Here is a 25350-nt window from a genome sequence, read left to right as displayed (position 1 = left end):
ACAAGTGAGGATGAAGATGTAGGAATGGTTGATTTAGGCATATTCAACTTTACACCTTAAAAAAATAGTTATATATAACTTAATAACGATTAATATAATTTATGAAGTTATGATATATATTACTTGTAGTAGCTACTTGATCTACTTTCTTACCCCTAAGTCAAAGAAATCTACATCCTGGTGCTATTCTATTTATATACAAAATTAAATATTATAAATAAGAGACATTGTATCTAAAGTTTAAATATATAAAAGTAAAAAGTCATAGAAAGCGACTATTCTAAACGTTTGATATTTATAAATTATTTTCACTATGCAAAACATGTAGTTGGTGTTTCTCCAATTTCATCAATTAAGATAAGAAATATAAATCCTCTAAGATAATTATACACACACTAAAATAAGATTTGAAAAATATTACTTCTTTCAAGAGAAAGTTATATTTATAGTTTCACACATGATTATAACTAAAAAAAAGAATTAATTAGCTCAAACCTCATTATGAACATAGAATACTATCAATAATAATCCTAGAAGGTGTTGCAAATATAATGACACTTCTAAATACCTCCACTAAGCTTACTGATCTAGACCCAAGATCTTGACATCTCAACAATAATAATTTCACCAACAAAGACTCTCTTTTAGTTTAGATCATCAATCTCCCATCATTTCATCAAAAACTAATAAAATCCTTATATTATGTCAAAAATATAAATATCAATAATTAGTGAATAGTCAATCATTTTCATAATACAAAAATGAAACCTCCGAGGACTCTCACAATGTTAATAGGATTAGCACACATAATGAATCAACAAAAAAAATGAGTTTCAAATAAAATTATCGCTTTTTTTTTTTTAAAAAAAGGGAGAAGTTTGCCGTTAGAGAGGGGAGGATATTATCGATGATGAAGACACTACCATTTATAGTCGGAGAGAAGATGAGATTGTCGTCGATGCAAATACTAGAGAGAAGCAAAGGTGTTCATCACCACCGGAGAGGGGAGGATGCCATTGCCGTTTGCAAATACCATAGAGGAGTAAAGAACTTTATCGTTATCGGAGAGGAGCAGAGGAATTCGTCGCCACCAAAGAAGAGAGGAATAGAGGATTTTACTATTGCTCGAGAGAGGAGGATATTGTTGTCGTTCATCGTTATAGAGGAGTAGAGCATGGAAAGGAGCATTGGTCTCTACTACCCAAAATCTAACCCGATTTACTGTGTAGAATTCGACCAAAATCTATTTGACCCATACTATGATCACAATTGGCCTGAACCAACCTTCGGATCAATCAGAGTTTGAATCAAGCTACCCAATTCAATAAAAAGGATCGACCCAGTTTTAAAGGTATTTTTGGTATTTTAAACAAAGGAGTTATCCGTGGTAAAAAATAAATATAGGGTCATCGTAAAATCTCATTATTATTTTTTTATAAATTACCTAATAAAAAAACCTCCCCCATTGCACTCACGTGGATTTCGCGTGAGCAAAGAAAAGAACTAGCTAGTTTCTGCACGATTCTTCTTCGCTGAGGTTTGTGTGTGTGCTTCCTTCCGACGGCGGCTTCGCGTCCTCCGATCAGAGCAGATCCAACAGGTCGGCGATGCAGCGGCGTGGCAGACCTCCCGTCCTGCGGGAGTCGTTGCTGACGAGGGCGGTGAGCTCGGTGTTCGCCTTCGTCCATCTCGCTGAGTTTGAGATCCTCTTCTTCCTCTTCTTCTTCGTCGCCTTCATCATATTCAAAGATCTGGTGAGTACATTTTGCCACAAGATTATCTTCACATAATTGTTCTTTTCTTCGACATCGTTCGAATGATAATAGCTTTGCTATTCGAATTAGGCTCGGGGTCGGGGAATTCACCCTTTATCGAGTAGAAAATCCCTAATTCACACTTTTAAGATTGTAAATTGGTTAAATCTTTACACTGATTGCAAGTTTATGCAGAAATGGTTTTTAATTAAGCTCGGTTTATTAGAAAGAAAATGAGATCGATTACTTTTTCAAGCATGCGCCTTCGTTCCCAGTCGGCTTGATCTGTTTTCTTCTCTTAGTTGACCGGATGTGTCACATATTTCTCGCTATGAAGGATGGATGGAAGGAAAGCGTGGTAGGCTTATATTTATTTTTCTTAGTCCACTCAACTTGATGAAAAAATTCTGCTCTTTATTTATAGTTTTATTGATTTACTATATATATATATCTGAAATTTAAGGCCCAGAGTTGAAACCAGGATTTATCAGGGGGCTCCAAGAGTAATAGAAAAGAATCGATATCATCATTAGGTAGAAAAATGAATACTAATATTGTATTTATGTCTTCGCTAAAATTAAGTTAGGAAGTTTGCTCTAAAGATAAATATATGGAACTGTAAAAATTGGAAGCCACAATAATAAGAAATTATTAGTGATGTCATAGTTGTAGTCAGAATTTAAATTGTACCAATGAAAGGGCTAGTTCGCTGTCTTGTTATGTAACAGTGTCATGTGAGCACTTGCGGTGACTTTTTATCATGGCGGACCACCTTAGATCCTTTATCACGTGATTGTTTAGAGCTTGCGAAGTCTATGTTTATAATTTGTATTGTCTATCAAGTGTTTGCTGAAATATCTGCTTGTGGGATCTTGAGTTAAATGTTTTCTCTATTCCGTCTTCTCTTTTGTAAATCTTTAAGGGACCATAAGAGATTTCGAGGAGACTGACCCTTTGTGAATGGACATGCAAGGGTGCCGCATGGCATAGACAAAACTAGCTAAATCCATGACATATATAAATGTTATAAAATTTTGATCCCCTTGAAGATAAAAAATCAATCTCTATATATGCTAGGTTTAGATAAGATATGATAATATCCTCCATCATAGAACCTGTTGGAGTATGAAACCTATAGTACCTTTTAAGAAAAAAGTTTTGCTTGAGACTGAATCTAAAATTTTTATCCCTGAACATAATCCTACTTATTCAATATATGAGAAAAAAGAAGGGAACCTTTTTTTTTGTTAGTTATGAAACTATTACTGATCATAAATGCTGTAAAATTTTAAATATTATGAAGGCCAAATGCATGCTTTGTGATACCATCTTCCATCATACAACTTGTTCCAGTGATATGAATAATAAAGAAGGATGCCCATATTTGTTAATTTTTACAATATCATTTAACACATGAATAGTAAGAGTAAGTAACTATGTTATTTCATTTTCATTTCATGCACCCATCTTATCAAAATTAGATGCAAAGTTTTCCTTAGAAAAGAAAGGGACACCTATAAATTTACTGTCGGGACAAGGCCTAGCCATTACATGAATTACTTGGGCGGCCAAAAATAAAATTCAAGTAAATATCAACAAAGATCCTGAAAGTTATTAGTGCAAAATACAAGATCAGGATGGAAGTGAGCTACGAATGATATAATCAATATTGGTAGAATTGGTTGGGTCAGATCAATATGATCGGGATCACTTGAGAAATATTTTAAAATTATAAAAACTTAAAAATCATAACAATGGTAAAATGTTATTGAATGTATAATATTGTTTTGAAAATAGAAGTATTATATGTTAGTGTAAAAGATTCTTTTACCTTTGAAAATCAATGAACATTTATTCATTAAAAAATTATGCATATTTTTGCAAGAAAATAAAATAATTATTACAACATACAAATATATTATTGTAGTAAAAAATGTTTTATAATTTATGCAGAAAGATCCAAAATTTGTCAACTGAGAACTTAGATGTTAGCAATGGGTCCCATTTGTAGCCCTAGTGCTTTTCAAATTACCATGCAGATAAAGTCGAGGCTAATACAGAGATTAACAAAAAAAATCATTTGGACAAACAAGAGTGACTATGAATTTGATATTAATTCCAAATTTCATGATGTCTTCTTTCTTGATGTAGAATGCCTATTTCCTTAAGAGGTCCTCCCATTTTTTCTCCCCATATCCTTTCTTTTATCTTACACAGTGCTACTCAAATAAATTTACCATAATGCTGGTAGATGACAAATGCAGTTGTTGTAGTAAGTGACAAATGCATAATAGCAGGATCTTCTTCACTGTTTCACAAACATATACAAATGTTTCTTTTTTCCCCTCTAACTTAACTTCTGTCTTATCCTTTTGCTTCTTTTTGCTCTTCCCCACTTTTTCTTCTTTTGTGGTAGTCAATTGGCTAGAATTAGACAAAATCAACTAACACCAATTGGGTTTGATTTACTCAAACAAATTCCTTTGGAGATTTCTATAAGGATGAAAAATCAGACAAATTCAATTTGATACTTATTGGTTGTATAGCATACTGATCAAGGCAGTGACTGATGTTGCTAACTATAGACTTGAGTTCCGCAAAAGGTGGTCATGAATCAGTTTTTGGAGGATTGAGTTGGAGGATTTCTGTATGTTCTTTGACTCTCTAGGAGGATGTGCTTATGCTTGACCTTGCCATTGGTGAAGCATTGATAAGAAATAGATGGTTTATAGTATTAATATTTGGTCAATTCTTTACCAAGTTTTGAACCCACCCCTCATCTCACTTTATCGGTAGAAGCACGGATGAGGGTATAAACATGGGCCCATTAGCCACTATCATTATAGACATAGCTAAGGTGATGGTGTAAAATGGAAGCTACTCTGTTGGTAAAGTGGTCTTTTTTATATGTAGTCAGATAAGATAATAGCTTTTTTTTTAATTATGATGGGATAATAACCTAAAAGTTATGACATTGTTGACCTATATTTGACTCTTCTTTATGAGTGTTTTTGCATGGTGCCAAAGGAAGTATATAGTTGGTACATTTTGGAAACTATAGCAATGAGAAGATATTAAGGCTAAGCTTATAAAATGAAGTGAAAAGATGCTAAGGCTAAGCTTATTAAATGGATTGAGAAGGAAACAAACATTAGTAACTTCACAACAACAACAACAACAAGCTACAATGTTATAACTTTTAACTATTTGGGTTTGGCTACCTAGATCTTTTATTGCCATTGAGGTCTGGAAAAAGCAATATCTTCAGTTAAATTGAATCTTTATTTATAGTATTTATTAACATCGTCTTAGGTCTTTCTCTATATCTCCTTATGCCATCAAACACTAGTTATCTCATAACTTCTAACTGTAGCATCTGTAAGCCACTTAAACACAAGTCCATACTAACTTGATTTCTTCTTTCTTATTTTATACATAAAATATACACCTAATTTTTCACAAATGACACCATTTTTTTTAGTAATTTCACACATAAACAGCCAGTGTAAAACTACATCAGATATCATGCAAATGGATCTTAATCAAATTTCAATTTATGATTAGGTTGTCAACTGAAAGTAATGCAAGGTACCTTCGCTACTTAGGTGTCCTGAATTGCAAACGATGGACTAGGAAGTTGCTCGAAAGTGGCCCATCACATCGGCACCTAGATGTGGTGCAAAGTAGGCAAGGATTCTCTTATTGCTTTGGGCTTATGCAAGCAAAGAAGTTAGTTCAAGAACAAAGGATTATGTTAGTAAGATAGAACATAGGAATACTTTTAGGAAAAAGATTAGAATTGTGGATACTATGATTAGAAGAATATATATTATTTATTTACAAGAAACTAAGTTGGTAAGAGAAAATTCTAGCTAGATTGATGGTTAAAATTTGCCAAGTTGGTAGGAGAAGCTAAGTTATTGCTTTGATTTAAAATTTGCTATACCAGAAAAGTTAAACACAGAAATGGTGTAGGAATTATGGTTTATAAGAGTCTTAAGAACAATGTTGTAGATGTGAAAATATTTAGAGATAGAATTATAATTCTAAAATTTGTCTTAGGAGAAGATGCCTTGAATGTCATAAGTGTTTATGCCCCTTAAGTTGGACTAGATAATCAAATCAAAAGAGAATTTTTGGAAAATTTAGATGATCTCATTTAAGGAATCCTATACGGAAAAGCTTATAATTGGATGATAGATTTGAATGATCATGTAGAAAAAACATACATTGAATTTAAAGGGATGCAAGGGACTTTGGTTATGAGGAGTGAAATAAAAGTGGTGGTATAATAAATACTAAAAAAGATAAACATTTGATTACTTATAAGTGTGATTACAAATAGTTAGATTGACTTTTTTCTTACTAGAAAAGGTTGATAAAGTTATATGTAAGAATTGTAGAGTTATACCCGGCGAAATTTTGACGAATCAACATGGATTAATGGTATTAGATATTTGTTGTAGAAAATCGAAGAAGATAAAGATAGATGGTGAAGTTTTAAAGATGATAATATAAGGATTTTTAATAATAGGATGAAAAGGGAGATGACTTAGAACCTAATATATGACAATATTAATATTATTTGGACTACGATAATCAATAAAATTAAGAGCTTAACAAAAGATATCTTTGGCGAAACTAATGGTAAAGGTGTAGCCTTAATAGAGAGTTGGTGGTGGTGTAAGGAAGTTTAAAAAGCAATTATTACTAAAAGATCATGTTTTGCAGATTGATAAAATTGTAAAAAGGAGAAAACAATAAAAAGATATAAGGAATCTAAAAACGAGGTTAGGATGACAAGGCGTAAAGCTTATAATAATTTTTATAAGAAATTAGATACTAAAAATGAAAAAAAAAAATATCAAATTGCTAAAGCTAGGAAAAGAAAGCGTAAGAATTTATATAATATTAGATGTATTAAAGATGAAGATGAAAGAATACTTGTTGATGATAACGAAATTAAGAAAAGAAGTAGAAATTATTTTTATAAATTATTTAATGAACATTCCATAAATGACTTTAACGATATATAATAGTGATAGATTTAATAATCATGGATTTTTTCATAAAAATTAGAGTTATTGAAGTAAAAAAAACTTTAAAAAGATGAAAATAGCTAAGGGGGAGACTTGTTGTTATCCCTATCGAGGTTTAGAAAAGTTTAAGAGATTAAGGAGTAGCTTGATTAATTAGTTTATTTAACAATATTATAAGGTTCAAAAGATGTTTGATGAATAAAAGTTTCTTAGTGCTAATTTACAAGAATATAGGTGATAATTTACAATTATTCTAATTATAGACGGTTAAAATCATGAGACATATTATGAAACTTTGGAAAAGAGTTATCAAAAGTAAAATAAGATTTGAAACAAATATCTCTGAAAAACAATTTGATTTAATGCTTGAAAGAGCACAATAGAAGTTATTTATTTATCAAAACAATTAATGAAAATTAGAGAGATAAAAGATTTGTATATGGATTTTATTAATTTAGAGAATAGAGATTTATTATTATGGATTTTAGAAAAGAAACATGTATTCATTAATTATATTGATGTTATTAAGGTTATGTATGATAATAATACTACTATTGTTAGATTATAGGGAGTGCATCCAGTGAGTATCCTATTAGTAAAAGATTACATCAAGGATCCGTTTTATGTCTCTTACCTTGTCACATTGATAATGGATGAACTTATTAGTCATTTATAGTATAGACCATTATTGTGTATGTTATTTGCTAATGATATTAATGTAAAACAGAATAGAGAGAAGAGAGAAATAGAGAGAAAGCAAGAGAGGAGTGTAAGAGACTACAAGAGAGAAGATGCAAGCCTTTTTTCATTCAAATATGAAGTGTTTGATCCATTGACAAGCCTCACTATTTATAGGGGTTTAGGAGCCTTGATACGATCAATGTAGGTAATGAATTTTAAGAATAATCTCCTAGGAAACATGTATGTCTTTTGGAATTCCAAAATATGACTTTTAGGATACCCAAATAGTAAATGAGTGCTCTTAATATAAATGGAGTTCCTAGGTTGGCACCTAGAAAAACCAAAAGACTTCAATTTTCAACACAACTTTTAGATATTCTATGCCAACTAATTAATGATTTTTTATTGATTTCTTTACCTAAAATAAATTTTTCTAAATTTCTTTATAAAGCTAGATGGTTCTCCATCATTCTCCCATGGTGGAAAAAAGCTCGACTCCGGGGAGTGATCTGTAAAGTATTGATCCAATAATTCTGATGCAAAGTCATAAAGTTCCTCCAATAAAATCCAAGTGGCATCAAAAGCTAGACGATCATGCCACTTGACAAGGAAGTGTTGAGTAATGCTAGTAGCAGATGAAACAAGGTGGTTATCAAGAATAACTTCTATGTCATCCCTGTGTCGTGAGAGAGTCTATGCTTTGAGAGGATTGTCACTTGTAAGAATACTAGTAGATAAAGGAGGCTAAAAAATACCATGATATGGAGTTTAATTCTCCATATTGAAAATTGAACTAATATTTAAGTCAGAAGGCAAATTGAGCATATATGTATTTAATCCTAGTTTATGGATAATGGGGAAAGAACCAATGGCTCGGACATGCAAGTTCTCGAATGAGTTTTTAAGAAATCTCTCAGGACAAATGTGAACCAAGATATAATCACCAATTTGAAACTCTTTAACTCTTACGATGTGCATTAGCAGTAAGTTTGTAACTTTCATTACTTAGGACAATTTTATATCGAATCTCAACATATAAATCATGGATATGTTGATTGAAGGAGTGAACTGGTTTTGAGGCACGATAGTCAAGTGGAAGGGGTGCAAGGTCAATGGGTGTACGAGGAGTATAGTTGAGGACAACTTCAAATGGACTTTTTTCAATGGAGCGGTTGATTGGGTTATTGTATGCAAACTCTGTTGTGGGTAAGGTTAAGTTCGAATTTTTCAGTTTCTCCCCAACTAAATATTTAAGAAGATTTCCCAAGGAACGGTTAATAGTCTCAATTTGACTATCAGTCTGGGGTGAAAGGCTGAAGAGAATTTTAATATTGTGCTAAATAGTTTCCACAAAGTTTTTCAAAATAGCTAACAAATTTTACATCCTTATCGGACACTATGGTTGAGGGCAAATCATGTAATTTAACCACTTCTCGAAAGAATAATTTAGCAATGTGTGAGGCATCATTGGTCTTATTCCATGGGATAAAGTGGGTCATTTTTTGAAAATCGATCAACAACAACCAGAAGAGTCATGGCCACAAGCTGTTTTGGGAAGTCCAAGGGCAAAATCTAAACTTACATCTTGCTATGATGAGTATAGAATAAGTAATGGGCTGTATAGGTCAGTATTGCGTTTGTGAGTTTTGACAATTTGACAAGTGTGACACTACAATACCACTTGAGCAACCTATCACTTTAAAGACGATCAGTAAAATCTATCCTCGATTAATGCAATGGTTTTGTCTCGACCTAGGTGACTTGCTGATCCACTTACATGCATTTCCCAAATAAATCTCGAAGGGAGGAATGGGGAACACATAATCTAGTGGATCGAAAAAGGTAACCATGCCTAAGAATGAAGTCTATATGCTCACGACAGTTTCTATTTTGGATTTCTTGATAGATGTGATTAAATTCTAAACATTGGGTATATACTCTTTCTTTAATTGCTCAAATCGTATGACCTTGACACTCATGGTAGACAAGATTGTAGAAATTCGACTAAGGGCATCAACAACCTTGTTTTGAGTGCTAGAATAATGCTTAATTATAAAAGAGTATTCATTAAGAAACTCACCCTACTTTGTCACGGACAAACTTCGAAACAGGATGTTTGATTTAATGCTTATGTATGTTCGTGTCTTTTGGTATGTTCATGCTTTGCACAACATGTAGAGGGACGATCGAAGGCTTAATAGTCCCATTTTAGTTGGGTTTGGTAGCAGTTTTAGGCTTGTAAATAAAGGTTGTGTCATGTGGACACTTGTGAGAGATTTTTGGTTTGTAATGGACCATTTTGACCATTTGTTGTGCAACTGTTCAAAGCTTATAAAGTCTGTTTGTAATTTGCATTGTCTATGAAGTGTTTCCTGGAATGTTTGCTTGTGGATCCCGAGTGAGGCATTTTCTCTAACCCGTTTTCTCTTTTGTGGGTCCTAAGGGACCATGGGAGGCTTCGGGGAGGTTGACCTTTGCGGACGGACACGCAAGAATGCCGCACGACTTAGGCAAAACCAGTTAAGTCCGTGACAGATGGTATCAGAGCGGGACAAGCACTCATAGAAACACTTAGCATGCAAATGTGGGGGACCTAACGGGGCTGTGCTGAGGGCAGTTAGCATACGCGCGACCGTTTGGGGGAAAACGGGCATGGAGATGTAGGGAAAAGGAGTCGCTCGGAGGAGTGAGCATCTGAGATTGACATTTATAGGAATGGCCAACCCTTCGCGCAAGAGGCACCACGAGAATAGGCAAGCTTGGAAGAATGTGGAGCGCACAAAGGTTGGGATGGCTGAGTTTGAGCTACGGCTCAACGTTGACAACTATACTTGATGGTGCTCAAGGCAAGCGAGGCGCTTGGTAAAGGATGAGACCATGCAAGGTGGAATGAGTTGCTCAGCTACCGAAAGAGTTATGCAAAGCTCACAGAGGTGAGGGAAATTGCTAACTCAAAGAATTCAGTACTCATACATGGGCTTGTATACGGACGATGAAATGTTCGTGGCCATCCCAAGGCAACCGAAACTTGGTGCCATTGAGCATTGAAACTTTCTCTTCGGCATGTGAAGGATACGTCCGTAGGAGGTTGAAGTGTGCAACGAGTTCAGCATGTTGCTAGGCCTTGAGTGGTGCAGCGGGGGCTGTATTGACGTGGAGTCGTAATCTAGCAAGTGCGTTTGTAGGAGGCAGAACAATGCACAGTTTGTTCAGCAAATCGGAGTAGTCCAAGGGGATGGTGGTCTTCGAAACGAAGAGAGATGTTGCTCCAACGGGACAGTTATCCAGGAGAAATAAGTCCCGGCTCTCTAGAGAGAGAATCATATGGGACGGACCTCACATGTTGAGGAGTACCTCAACAAACAACAACTCCACGAAGCTCAATGGATTGAGCAAGCGGCGAGGAGTTATCGCATGATCTCGCTCGAGAGAATGCATTGGTGGATGCATTGCGAGATTAAGTGGGGGAGCGACCCAATGCAACATAAATGAAGGCACACTTGAAGTCGATATGGAGATTAGACCCAAGGGATGGCTGACCCGTGGAATGGTGGGCGCGAGGGCCACCATCAACTCAATGCAAAAACGAGGAGCGGAGCAACTTGGGTGTAACCTGGCGAAGTACCCAAGCTGCATGAAGGGAGACAACATAGAAGATGAAACATGAAGCGGAGGCACAGTGCTTTCCTTGGACGGAGGTGAAGGACATGAACTCTTGCAGAGGCAAGAGCAGGATCATGTTGTTCTATGGGTCCTTCATTCTGACGGAGCAGACTCATCTTGCATGGTGCCAAAGACGAAGGGAGCTTCTGGGCACATGCACCTTATCTCGGAAAAGCATTTGATGGAGGAACTAAGGCGACTCAATTTGCGGAGGCGAAGTTGGGTTTCGAAGGCGGCCTTGGCACGGGGCAAGAGGACGCGGAGGCGAGTACTCTTGAAGAATATGCCACAGTTTTACCAGTCAAGTTGCTAGGCAGGAAGCGGTGCGCAGCAGAGATTGTGCTGGTAGGGGTAGAGGCCCAGGATCGAGACAATGTTGCACCATCTTCAACGAAGTCGGTGGACTTCGAGAGCTACTAGGCGACGGACTGTCCTAGAGCGGTGCTTCATCTAAGTGTGACCCAAGAGTGGGTGGATGAAGTGCCAAAGGAGCGAACAAAATCGAAGGTGGAAGAGACCTTGCGATGTATTGGCAGAGGCCACACATGGAGGGATCACAATTCGAGTTCATCCCATAAGGATCAGAATGCAATAGAGATGTCACCAGGAGGCGACATGGTGCAGCGGATCGTGGTGGAACAGTTCGTGGCAATGCGATGCACATGACATAGTCCCGTGAGGGACTAGATCATATGGAGGTATGATCGGGAGCTACTGGAAGCTCCACTTCGGTGAACAACACGACGACAAGAAGGGCTATGGATTCAAGGAGTGAAGGCCATGGTACCGCAGAGGCGGGTCTTCCGTGCGTGCATCGAATTTTGCATCGGATGGAAGCCTTGGTCATCAGCATATGGGGGCTGTGTTTCACTAAGGAAAAAGTTTGAATGCAAGTACCAGTAAGTCCCATTGGAGGGACTTGATCATGTAGAGGTATGATCGAAGCAGCTGGAGAGTTGGACTGCTCCAGAGCCCATATTCGCTTAAGGGAGCCCGACAAGTCAGAGGACAAGGTCGAGTAAGCGAACGTTGTTACCAAGGAAGCTAAGGAGAATAGAATCGGTGCAAACCCTACAACGTGATGGCAGAGGCCATGTATGGGAGTTGCAGTCTGTCTTTCCATCGACCAAAGGGATCTGCTTGGAGAACACCGAGGTGTTGAAGCAGGGGGTTGAAAGGGGCGAGGAAGTGACGATGAGTCCAAAGGGATTTAGCTACCCAAAATCAAGCATCAGTTAGAATGGAGGTGGACTCGGAGGAGTGCCACAGAGGCATATCTACTGATTGTGAAGAAAAGGGATGCAGATGCGAGGCGACGAATAGTAGTGCCATGGGCATGGCAGCGTCATGGTATCGCAAAGGTGGGACTTCCGTTAAAGTCATTGATCCCTTGCTCTTATGGAGGGAGAGCACTTGGTCGTGAAAAGGGCCGAGGAGGTGGAGCATGCAGAGGCAATCTCCAAGTACCGAGACAAGGCTGAAGGACACAAGCCAAGGAACTTCGTAAGACCGGTGTCAACGAGCTTCTCATCAAGATAGCCGAAAGTGAAGGACTTCGGGTCATGCAAGAGTGCACGACCAAGGAACAAGCAGGCAATTTGTGGTGCTGTACCTTTGCTACTCAGTGGAGTAGGCGGTAGGATTGATGGAGAAGATGGTACAATCCCAGAGGCGACCAAATCTATTAGAGAATTACTCCAAGTTGGGGTGAAAACTTCCTGCATTCTAGAAGTTCGATGGCATTGAGAAGATGAATCATAGTAACTAACTCAACGCAAGGAGTGCAAACACTTCAAGTGCTTCAGAAGTGTGAGCAAAGAGCAGGCGAAGACCAATAACCAGCTCGATACATGGAGTACAATCTCGAGGAGGTGGGCGAAGTCAAGTAACCTTTGCCTTCTCAACCCTTAAGAGAATGGGCGAAACCGAGTACCCTAATTCTCTTATCTATCCAGTAGAGGAGCTCTGCACAGGTTCAAAGACCCTTCGAAGATATTAGAAGACAATAATTGTCAAATCCTCACCATTGGTGATCAGTGCTACTAAGAGTAGAGTATCCGCCTCATTTTCCAATAGAATACCAATCAAAACCGGAAGTGATGCGAATCTACTTGGAAGTGACAACTAAGTGAAAGAAGAGTCGATGAGCAAATTTTGTGGAGGAAGGACTAAAAACTTTGAAAGTTTGCGAGGCGATACTCGTTAAAGCTCCAACAAGCATCCACCCAGTTCAAGCAGCATGAGGCATCTGAGAGACTGACGCATAGTAAGGATGGCCTTTTCCTTCATCTGGAGGATCCGTATGAATCAACAAGGATCAACACAACTCAGCCAACCCCACACCAGAGTCAGAGTCATTGGTGAGTTGAAGCAGCACGGCGGATCAAAGGTTCGACCACTCAAAAACAACAGCGGAGAGCAGCTGGGAGCCAAGAGGCACATTGCAGTTGGAGCAGAAGATTGAAGACTCAGCAAAGGCGAAGAGTTGCAGTGTTCACAAAGGCCTCGACGAGGACGTCGAAGGAATAAGTGGGGGAGAATGTCACGGACAAACTTCGAAATAGGATGTTTGATTTAATGTTTATGTATGCTCGTGTCTTTTGGTATGTTCATGCTTTGCACAACATGTAGAGGGATGGCCGAAGGCTTAATAGTCCCATTTTAGTTGGGTTTGGTGGCAGCTTTAGGCTTGTAAATAAAGGTTGTGTCATGTGGACACTTGTGAGAGATTTTCGGTCTGTAATGGATCATTTTGACCCTTTGTTGTGCAACTGTTCAGAGCTTGTAAAGTCTGTTTGTAATTTGCATTGTTTATGAAGTGTTTCCTGGAATGTTTACTTGTGGATCCCGAGTGAGGTATTTTCTCTAACCCGTTTTCTCTTTTGTGGGTCCTAAGGGACCATGGGAGGCTTTGGAGAAGCTGACCTTTGTGGACGAACACACAAGGGTGCCGCACGATTTAGGCAAAACCAGCTAAGTCCGTGACAACTTGGCATATCGAGTATTTAACTTCTTTTGGGCCTTTAAGTACATTAGGATCTAGTGGTCAGACAATAAGACAAACTCTTGCGATAGAAGAAAATATCGTCAATACCTAAGACATTGCACAATCACATAATTCTTTATCGTAGGTAGAATAATATTGTTTTGCATCATTGAGTTTCTTATTGAAAAAGACGATAAATTAACCCTCTTGACTTAGAATTCCTCTTTTGCCAATACCAAAGACATCATAAGTGGGGCTAATTACATATTACTCCCTGTAATTAGTTATCTTTAGTATCCCAGTTCTTACACTTTCAAAAATTATATTGGGATCTCTATATTTACGAAAGTGAAACATTAAGATCCTTATAAATGATTAAAAAAGTAATTTCACAAGGTTAGAAATCAAGAAATAGAGAGGGGTTTTGTTGGAGCAACGTGGTTAAATATTTCACTTTCGTAAGTATAAGAATCTCAATGTAACTTTTGAAAGTATAGGGATTGGGATACTAAATGTAGTTAATTATAGGGGGGTTTACTAAAGTCAGGATGCCTAAGAATAGGAGTGGTCGTCATTCTCGTTTTGATGTTAGCAAAAGCTTTAGTAGTGGCCAGGGTCTAAAAAAACTCACCCTTCTTTTGGCAATCAATGATAGGTGCCATGGTAGAACTAAACCCTATAATAAATCTCCTATGAAAAGAGACTAATCTATGGAAACTTTGAATCTCATAAAAGGTTTAGACTCAGGCCACTATAAAATGATGCGGATCTTTTCTGGATCAGTGGCAATACCTTGGGTAGAAATGATGATGCCTAGGAATAGGACATGGGTTTGCATGATCGACCACTTTTTCAAATTGACAAAGCTTAGCAACTTGAAGGGTAGTATCTTTGATCTTTATCAAGATGTTGTTAAAGTAGACTACAATAAATTTGCCTATGTAGGGTTGTAAAACTTGATTTATGAAGTGCATGAAAGTGCTTAGGGCATTGCATAAACCAAAGGGCATGACTAACTACTCGTATAAGCTATCTTTAGTTTTAAATGTTGTTTTTGATTCGTCACCAAGTCTAATACGAATCTGGTGGTATCAGCTTCTTAGGTCAAGTTTCAAAAACAAACTAGATCCAACGAGAAGGTCTAGCATATCTTCAAGTTGAGGAATCAGGAAGTGATATTTGATTGTTATTTTGTTGATCGCTCAACTATCGATACATATCCTCCTAGACCTATCTTTCTTAGGGGTTAACAAGGCAAAGATAATGCAAGGAGCCAAGGATTGAGGCTGTGTCACACAAATCCTTTAGCTAAAAGTTCTTTAACTTGCTTGTTTACCTCGGCTCTCTCCTTATGATTCATCCTATAATATGAGAGATTAAAGAGCAGCGATCCTGGGACAAAGTCAATGACATATTTGATTCCTCATAATGGTGGCAACTTACTAGGTAATTATGAGGATATGCCATCAAATAATTCATCTAATAAGGATTTAACCTCAAGAGTTAGGTCAGGAATATTGCAAGGGCCAAACATTTCTCTGGTAATGATGGCCATACAAAATTTGTTATCTAGACTCTTTATTTTAAAAGATTTAGGATTCAGTAAGTAGAGTCTCTTGGTAGTTGGGGCTTATGGAAGAGACTTGGGAGTTCCTAATTTGACTTTTTATGATGACTTTGTATTGAAAAGCATAGGTGTTTTCTATTCCATGGTTGATAACATTAAAGTCATATAACCAAACCCAACCTAAAAGAATGTGGGCATGGCATTGGTAGGAAGTCATAGTAATTCTCATCCCGGTAATTGCTTATTTTGATTGGTACCAAACATCTCTCAGTCATAGGTAAAGTGGTTTTGTCAACCCAGGCTACTTTAAATGGGGTTGAATGTGACTACCTTAAGGTTTAGTCTCTTGATAGCAGATTTTGAGGCCACATTCATAGTGCTACCCCATTATAACAAACTTACAAGTTCTTTTCCCATTTCGGATAAAAGTATGAAGGATACTTTTCGTCTCCATTAATTTGAATCATTACTAGTAAAGAGAATAATACATACAATATTAACATGGGCATCTTCAATTTTTAGTCCATTTTCGTCACCTGAGTGGGCTTCGTATTCAACTACTTGTTTTACTTGATTTGATCCTGGGTTGTTGTTTTACGATAAGGGTATATTGAGGATATTGAGAGGCAATGTGACCTCTATTATGGCAATAATGAGAATCAGTGGTTGAACGAGTTGGATGATTCATGGTTGGGCCAAGATTGTTGCTAGTAGTGGGGATTTTTTTGACTTGATAGAACCACTTTTTGGGATAGATTGAGAAATAGTTCTATTGTCGAGAAATTGAGAAGATGCTTGACGAATTGGATAGAGTTTGATATACTTCTTAATCTCAAGAGCTCGTCGGGAAGCTTTCTCCATGGTGTCAGGGAAACTAAAGAGACTTCTCATTGGATGTTAAACCTTAACCCATTAACAAATCTTCGGACAATGATGATTTAGTCCTTTATTTGACACCTAAGTGAAAGTTCTTCAAATCAAGCTAAATAACCTACCACACTAAAATTCAACTGTTTAAGGTTAACAATTGTTCAATTAGATGGCTGTGAAAGTAGGTTGGCAAATATTTTTCCTTTAGTTTTTGTTTCATGACTTCCCATTGAGTGATGAGAGACTCTCGACAGTGTTCAATATTACGTTGGACATGTTGGCAATATTTCCTAGCGAACCCCACCATTTTCATTGTTGCAAATCATACATGTTTAATATCATCATTCCATGTCACTCAAAGTAGTCTTCTATACTATCTAACTAGTCAACGAACATATTTGGGTCAAAACTACCATCAAAGTCTAGCACATCCACTTTGACTCTTTTAGCCATTTCTCCCGGATTGTCAGCAAACCTAATTCGTTGGCCCATGACTTGGGTTTGTTGATTTTTAGTAGGTTCTAGGAATTCATCGTTAAGGTCAAAAGCTTGGTCATCAAGAATTTGTTTGAGCATGATTGTGAATAAGTGCCTTATAGGTAGACCTAAGATTCGTTCCAAGTGGAGCTTGGGCAGTAAGCAAAATTCCTTGATTTGAAGTTGTGGATTGTGGAGAATGGACATGTTGCCTAACTAACTCATCAACCTCCTCATTCATAGGTCGTTTTCCAAGGTGTTGGAGAGCTCTTATGACTTAGGTCATTAAGTCGTATAATTGGTTCAACATATGCATCATGATCTCCTAGTTTGGTCCTAAGGGTATCTATCTGACTCTGTTAGTTTAGGGATTGATCAGGATTGGTTTGGTTTCTCTTGCTTAGACATGATTCCCATACTATCGACAATTTGTCTTTTGGTAATAATGTTGTTAATTGTTGCAATGCACAAGGTAGAAATGCAATGTTTCAAATGGTTCTCTCACTTTTTTTCTTAATTTTTTATTTTTTTTAGGACAACTTTTTAAGGTTTAAAATCTAGTGGTATTGTAATTGTAGCTAAAGGGGAGAGAGAGGGTGATAAATAGAAAAAAAGGAGAAAATGGGGGAGAACCGATGAAAACCACATTATAATGAAATAAATAATTTTTCTTTTCGACAAAAATATAGTGAAGTTTAAAAAAAACTTACCAGGCACCGAGAACTAAGTGGTCCACCAATTTTGTAGGGATAGTCACACCAAAATCCAACTCCACATGCAAGGGTTGACGTTAGAGGTGTAAGAATCCTTGAGTGTTGATTAAAACTTTTGCTGCTAGTTGGAACCCAATAGGGTCCAGGGCAGGTTTTTTGATGGCCCTGATACCAAAATGTTGTTATTCAGAATAGAGAGAAGAGAGAATTAAAGAGAAAGCAAGAGAGCAAGAGAGGAGTGTAAGAGACTAGAAGAGAGAAGATACAAGTCTTTTTTCATTCAAATATGAAATGTTTGATCCATTGGCAAGCCCCACTATTTATAGGGATTTAGGAGTCTTGATACAATCAATGTAGCAATGATTCTTAAGAATAATCCCCTAGGAAATATGTATGCCTTTTAGAATTTCAAAATATGGCTTTTAGGACACCTTAATAATAAAGGTGTGCACTTAATATAAGAGTACACTTAATACAAAAGGAATCCCTAGGTTAGCACATAGAAAGATCAAAAGGCTTTTCAATTTTTCTTACAACTTTTAGATATTCTAGGCCAACTAATTGATGACTTTTTGTTAATTTCTTTGCTTGGAATAAACTTTTTTTGAAATCCTTTATAAAGCTAGATGGTTCTCCATCAGATATTATCTTAGTTGATGAGAGTATAAATGAAATTAATTCTAAGCTTGAGGTATAAACTATAAAGATAATACGTAGAAACTAAATGCTTTAGATTAAGTCGGGCTAAAACTGAATATATGAGATATAGTTTTAGTAATACTTGAATTAAATAGTATCATACAATTTAATTGGATGAGCAAAAAGTACCTTTAAGTGAAGGCTTTAGGTATTTTGGATCAATTATTCAATAAGATGAAGAGATTAATAAAGATGTTATTTGTAGAGCGAAAACATAATGTTAAAATGATGAGAGGCATTAAGAGTCATGTGATCATTTGGTGTCTTTGAGACTAAAGAAAAAATTTTATAAAACAATTGTTAGACTAGTAATAATTTATGGATTTGAGTATTGGGAAGTAAAGAAACAACATATACAAAAAAGGCTTGTGTTATTGAGATAAGAATGTTAAGGTGAACGTGTGGAATTACTAGGAAAGATAGAAAAAAATATTTTTAATTGTGAATAATTAATTATCACTTCAATAGAGGATAAAATGAGAGAGTATCATTTAATATGGTATGAACATTTGATCAGGAGACATATGTTGTGGTAATTAGAAGAGGCGAAAAGATTATTGTTAGTAACATGAGGAAAGGTGAAAAAAGATCTAAAAATATATAATTAAAGATTTAAATAATCTTAACATATGAATTTTTACGGATCTCAATGGTCGAACAAAGATCCATGTAGCCGATCCCAAATAGTCAGGACTTACGATTTTGTTGTTGTTGTAGTAATTTTATATATCCACCTCAGTATTATCATCTTAACAATAATATATATATATATATATATATATATATATATATATATATATATATATATATATATATATAATTTTTTAGCTGCCCAACACTCAGACTCATAAGGAGTTAATAGCTTAACAAGTGTCTAGTAAAAATTTTCTTTTAATCTAAGGATACTCGGTGGTCACAGAAGACTCTTAACTTCTCTTTTCACTTTAATCATCCATTTTTTACTATATGAATGATATGTTTATCAAATTCTTCATCTTGTTGAATAATTATTGTAAGATATTTGAAATTTTTACCTATTGGAACATCTTGTTTATTTGATTTAACTATATCCTTAGTTCTTGTCTTACTATATATAATAGTACATCTTATATATTTAGTCTTAGTCTTAATATAGAACTTTTAATTTGTAAGATTTGTTTCCCTAATTTGAATTTAGAATTAATTCTATTTAAACTTTCATCAACATTTTCTGGTAGTAAAGATGCCATTTTTAAGGAATTGTTCAATAGCTAGCCTCACAAAATTTGTATCAAGGGAAAGACTCATTCAAGGAGGTGCCTCTTTGAGGCATCAACATTTACATTTTGTGCATAAGAGCATACATTATCGAAGAGGAGAAGATGACGATACATTGAGGTGCATCTAGATTCCGAGGCTTCAGCTGAAAACTAACTTATGGGATTCTATTGTTGTTAGGCAAGTAAGTTGACATTAATATAGACATGGTTGCATAGTTCACTAGTCTACCCTCCTTCCACATTATTTTATATTTTTATTGCAACTAAAATAATTTGAAATATGGACAATTTGATAACATTTGTGGCTTACATATTAAGTACTGGCTGAGTCATCAGAAAATGATGTGAATTATCATTTGATCTGCCACTAGGCTAATGAGGAATAAACCCTGACCACAAAAGTTCCATTGCATTGCACTTTCGCTTATCTTTTTGCCAAGGTTTATGTGGTCATTTTAGTTGAGGCCATTGAATAGTCGAGGAAGATGGGTGGTCTTTCCAAAGACATCGTGTGAAAAAAACTGTGATGTTAAATTGAGTGATGCAAAGTTGATTCTGCAATAGTGCTGATGGACAAACATATATACAAAGGACTAGTTTGTTACACTACGCACCTTGACTGGCATATCTAGAAGTTCAAAGGTGAGCCATCCCTACCTGCGGTTATGGTGGAACAGCCCACAAATAGAAGTCTGTCTATATTTGCCAGGTCTATTGGCTGGAGTCATTTCATGTATTTGTTATTCTGCCTTTTTTTTTTTTAAATGATTAAGATGATTCATGCTTGATATAGAGTGCGTCAGAATTGAAAGGACTCTAAAATCAGCAATATTTGCTGATTCATGAAATGTCACAGTTATGTGTGTGTTTGTTGCATTAGCATGTCACATCCCAACATATGATTTATGGATACAACGTGTGTCTTAGTTGTAAACTGCATGTATGTGTCCATGGAATTTTTATTCATCATTGATCTTTCTAAAAGTTTTAACCCTTTTCAGACATCACGACCTGAGTACAACCAGATCTTTGTAAAGAAGCCTGGTGGTGAAGACTTTTGGCCTTTTTAGGAGAAATCTGCTTCTCAAGACCTTAGAGAATTGGGCCATGAATCAGAAGTAGTCATCTTTTCCCTGGTGTTTTCATCACAGGTGATGCTTTCTCCTGTATGTGAATCTTGCTATAACAATAATGGTGCATTTCACATGTCCTGGTGAGTATTATTTTCTCTGGAAACGAAAGTAGTACTTATGTTATTAGAGACCTATGCTTCTTTCCTTCTTTTTTTTTTGTATCGAGTTACGTGGTAGACTGTAGGTGTATCTTAGTGACTCCAGTTCAATCTGGAAATCGTCCATTACACAACATTTGACAGGAAAATGGAAAGTGTCACTTTACATAGTAGTTTTCCTTTACCTGAGAACTCTGTCGTATTGGAAGAAAGAAAGTGATGCTACTTGTAGAGAAAGAAGACCTGCTGTAGTCTGTGAATTAACCAGACAAAGTAGGAAGCTGACTATAAAAGAAGTTTCTGCAATTCTGTACATATTTGGTGATTTGAATGGTATTCTTAATAAATCCAATCTGTGTACTAATCGAGAAAAATGTCATGGCAAACGATAGATCTGCTTGCGTCTCTAGAATTGGGGCACAGATGTAGAATTGGGGCACAGATGAAAAGACAGTGCAGGGAAAATACACGAGGCTTATTCCGTGTCAGCATGAGACGAGAGAGACAAGGAGTCAGCAGGTATACTGTAGATACTGTACACCTTTCTTGTTAATCCAAAATTCTACCAACAAAACGTATTTATAGATTTGGTCCACTGCTCTTACACCTAGCCAATCTTTGTTAATGGCTTGTTTTCTAACAGCAAAGTAGTAAGTGTTTTGACAGAAAATTCTAATCTTTTTATTCTGTCTTCAAGATTTTGGTGTTTTTCAAGGATTAATTTAAAATTCTTTAAACTGACTCGACTAGATAAGCAAGTTCTGTCGTAAATAACAGAGATATTGTAGGCTAATTCTTTCCGTGTAGGGTTTATGATTTCAGCAAGATCAAGGTAGTCAAGCTTGGAGGTATGGGAATTAGTATACCATTGTTGTATAGCTTCTTCCCATTTATAAGACATCTATTTCAAACTATGGGATCATGAGCCTTTCTTTCCTGTTATTTATATTACGTTGCCTCACCTTTTCAGTGTGCTTCAGGGTATCTCCTTGCCCTTTTGACACCTTACGTCTATTAGCAATTTCATACTTGAACAGAAAGTACTTGCCCTTTTGACACCTTATGTTTATTAGCAATTTCATACTTGAACAGAAAGCACTGATTCATGATCATTCTAGTCTTTCAATAGAAAACTCTTCCAGATGAAAATAAGTTTTAAAACGTTGACACCTATACTCCCAATCTCCTAACTCAACTACACTGAAGTACGTGACCTGGTGACAGAAAACGTCAGGCAATCAAAACTAGTTGAAAACGAGGCGTTGAGGTTATCACAAGACCTTGACCGGAAGCTACAAAGGGTGGAGCAGCTGCTCTCAAAAATTGAAAGGCAAATTTTTGGATGAGTCACACACTCTCCAAAAATACTGAAGCCTACAAGGAAGCCCTTAGAGCAACCGAAGCAATTGACGCTCCTTCACTCGGTTTTCTAAAACCAAGCGACTATTCAGGAACTTTGAGCCATCAGTCTGCGGTTATCAAACAACTCCTGACCTGTTGTTGGGTCGATTGTTGTCCCTGAATTGACTATTATAGCTGTTGTTCTGTGTCGGCTTTTGTCACGCCCCTAAAAATATCCATGATATTTAAATTTTTTTCGCCACAACTAACCCAGGATCCAAACACACATTTGAGGTCACTAAGAAAAACATTCGGATCAAAAATTTCACTTCTATAATCTATCAATTCATAATCCTGTGCAATTCATAAACATAGCACACATCACTCGATAATTCATACAATCTGAACTCGACTCATCAAAATAAAAAAAAAACCACAACATAAATCCACAAGTGGGGAAATCTATGCAGTCACCACAATCATCGATTTACCATAAGTTCATATCATTACACAATTTAATTTAACATTCCAAAACCCTATACATGAGGGATCCTTTAACTTACACAAAATCCACAGGTTTAGATTCATAGTCACATTTCATTAGATGCAAGGTAGCTTATACACAACTACATATATGCTAACAAAAGTTCTGCCCAACGTCTTCTAAACTTTCCGCTGCCTCAGCCCATTCTTAACATTTAAGCAAGAGTTACGCTATCCTGAAAAATTTATCAACAAATGGGGTGAGCATAAAGAGCTCAGCAAGTGACTAACATATCCATATCAAAATAGTACAATTTCCAAAGAGATGCAGTTTTCAAACACGAAGCAGAATATACGATTTCGTATACATAATATCATTAGGAGCAGAATCATAATTGTCCTTTTTAATCATACATATTTGGTTCCTGACAGATGGGGCATAGAGTAATTGGAGCATATCAGAAACAAAGGAAACATATCGGAGCTTATCAATGGCATTTAAAATGTTCCAAATCACATCAACGACATATGGAACATTACGAAGCAAAATCAACAGTGAATGAAGCATTTCAGAGCATATCAAACTCATATGTCATACAGAAGCTCAAACGTCGTCCTTGACGTTGCAATCATATCATAACTATCCAGAGCACGAACAGAAATAACTCACCAAAACTCTGGATGTCATATCAAACATATAGAGGGTGTAGTGGGATCTCAGTCAGAATGTGATTCATCCATTTCTGAATGACCACCTGACAAAAGTCTCCCACGTCTGGGAGCTCCATCCACCCACGTCTAGGTGAAGTCAAAGGGGGCCGGCAGAGCATCGCAGGCTCTAAGCAATATCCCACATAGCGGGACCCCACATAGCGGGCAAATAAGCGCATACCAGAATATCCCACATAGCGGGACCCCACATAGCGGGCAAATCAGCGCATACCCTTTACCATTTCTGGCAAAGGTCCAGACAATCCCACACACCAGAGTACAAGAAGGCAGTTTCAACAAATTGCAGCATATAACGGAAGCACACGCGGAACAACCAAACGTACATGTGCCTTTTCAAAAACAATGTGATGCAAGGAACAAATCTCTCACAAAAATATTCATTTTAGGGAAAGAATTGAAAGCAAGAGTGTACAGGGATTCTAAGCAATCGTAACCAGCTCAATTCCAATAAGAAGGTTAGGCGAATTCAAGTATCCAAAGGAAATGAAACAGAATACGCGAAATCGACCAAAGCTCGATTTCGGACAGAATTCCAGTGGCACATCCAACAAATATTTCAAAATAACAAATATGCTCCAATACTCATAAGAAGGCTATGGTTGAACCATATATCAGTCTATATTCGGATGGAACAGATTTCATATGAAACAGGGCTCCCAACACAGAGTTACCTCTGATTTGGTAACGTAAGGTCAAAATCACAATCACTGGTTTGCAGACTTTATAGGATCGGATTCAACAGACGATAGGATGAGCAATTGAACTCCAAAATGTTCAAACTATATGTCAAAAGAGAGGATTTCAAGTCTAGTTTCAAATAAAATCAGTTTGGTACAAATCAGAATTTTCAACAGGGAGTTATAGGCGTTTTAGTTTCGAAAGGTCAGAAGTCTTGAACTCTGTTTTACAGCGTCTATAGGCTCTTTTGAAACAAATTTTTGGGTAAGTATTCGGTGTCCAAAATCTACCAAATCGATGTCAAAAGAAAGACATACGAGTCTAATTTCAAACAAAAATAGTTCCTGCCTGAATTCTCATTCTGTACTAAAACTTAGGGCCGAAGCAGTGCTTAGGGGTCAGTTTACCGAAAACTTTCAGAATCCATAGTTCTATGTCCAAAGAGGAATATATCAGTTTCTAAATAAAAATCTTCCAATTTATTTTGAATCAACATAAAAACAGAGTCAAATACTTATGTAGGATGGGGTTAGAACACTTGCCTTTGCAAATTTTGACCCGAAGTAACAAGATTAAAGCAAAAACCCTAAAAGCCCCAAATTTTCTTTCTCTTCTCCTTCTTCTTCTTCTTCTTCTTCTTCTTCTTTTCTTTCCCTGATCACCCACGAGCTGCCTCCTCTGCTTCCTTAACAACGAAGGCAGAGAGGCTTAAGCGGTGGAATTTGTCATTTGGTGCATTTTGCAGTTTAGTCCTTGTTTTTATCATATTCACGATTAGGTCCTTAGGGTTTACATATAGGTCCTCAGATTCTTTCTTTTTTTTCTTTTTTTTTTTTTTGAACAGATCTCCCAAATCTTAAAAATAAGTTACCTCTGATTCATACTCTATTTCTTTTGTCAATTAAAATAGATGCTTACATTATCACCAAAAATTTTTACGAACATTCGGAATTGAGGGGTGTTACAGCTTTGGCTTGGTCTGATTACGCCTAGGTCCAATAGTGCTTTGATATGCTTGGCAAAAGATTCTTTTGCTTGAGGCGTAAGGTGCTTGATTAGCTTATCCTCAATTGTAAAGCTCGGATTTTTTATTTTCAATTTGCACGTGACTCTGTTTTTCTCCCAGTGCTGGAGCGGGTTTTCCCCAACGTAGCCCTGGGCCTTTAGTTCTTCGAGG

General features: G+C 36.5%; 1 protein-coding gene and 1 long non-coding RNA gene across 2 annotated transcripts; one reads left to right on the top strand and one right to left on the bottom strand.

Moving 5' to 3' along the window:
* Positions 1-1500: 1500 nt before the first annotated feature.
* Positions 1501-21123, top strand: LOC103973925 (uncharacterized). Its single transcript, XM_009388597.3, has 2 exons — positions 1501-1754; positions 20710-21123. Exons 1-2 carry the CDS (start codon positions 1608-1610, stop codon positions 20776-20778), a joined length of 216 nt encoding a protein of 71 aa, XP_009386872.1. The 5' UTR covers positions 1501-1607; the 3' UTR covers positions 20779-21123.
* Positions 21124-22745: 1622 nt separating this feature from the next.
* LOC135628397 (uncharacterized) lies at positions 22746-25146 on the bottom strand. Its single transcript, XR_010492838.1, has 2 exons — positions 24716-25146; positions 22746-22999 (listed from the first exon to the last, which is right to left on the bottom strand). It is a non-coding gene; the product is annotated as an uncharacterized LOC135628397 (long non-coding RNA).
* Between the last annotated feature and the right edge of the window lie 204 nt (positions 25147-25350).

This window comes from Musa acuminata, chromosome BXJ3-1, assembly GCF_036884655.1.
Source record: "Musa acuminata AAA Group cultivar baxijiao chromosome BXJ3-1, Cavendish_Baxijiao_AAA, whole genome shotgun sequence".
Lineage (NCBI taxonomy): Eukaryota > Viridiplantae > Streptophyta > Magnoliopsida > Zingiberales > Musaceae > Musa > Musa acuminata.
Note: the sequence above shows the minus strand (reverse complement) of the source record. Positions and strands in the feature narration are given on the sequence as shown.

Bases quoted from the DNA above. Each gene is read 5' to 3' on its own strand.
- LOC103973925 (XM_009388597.3), top strand. From the start codon at position 1,608: ATGCAGCGGCGTGGCAGACCTCCCGTCCTGCGGGAGTCGTTGCTGACG. The intron at 1,755-20,709 runs GTGAGTACATTT...AACCCTTTTCAG, and splicing joins TCATCATATTCAAAGATCTG to ACATCACGACCTGAGTACAA.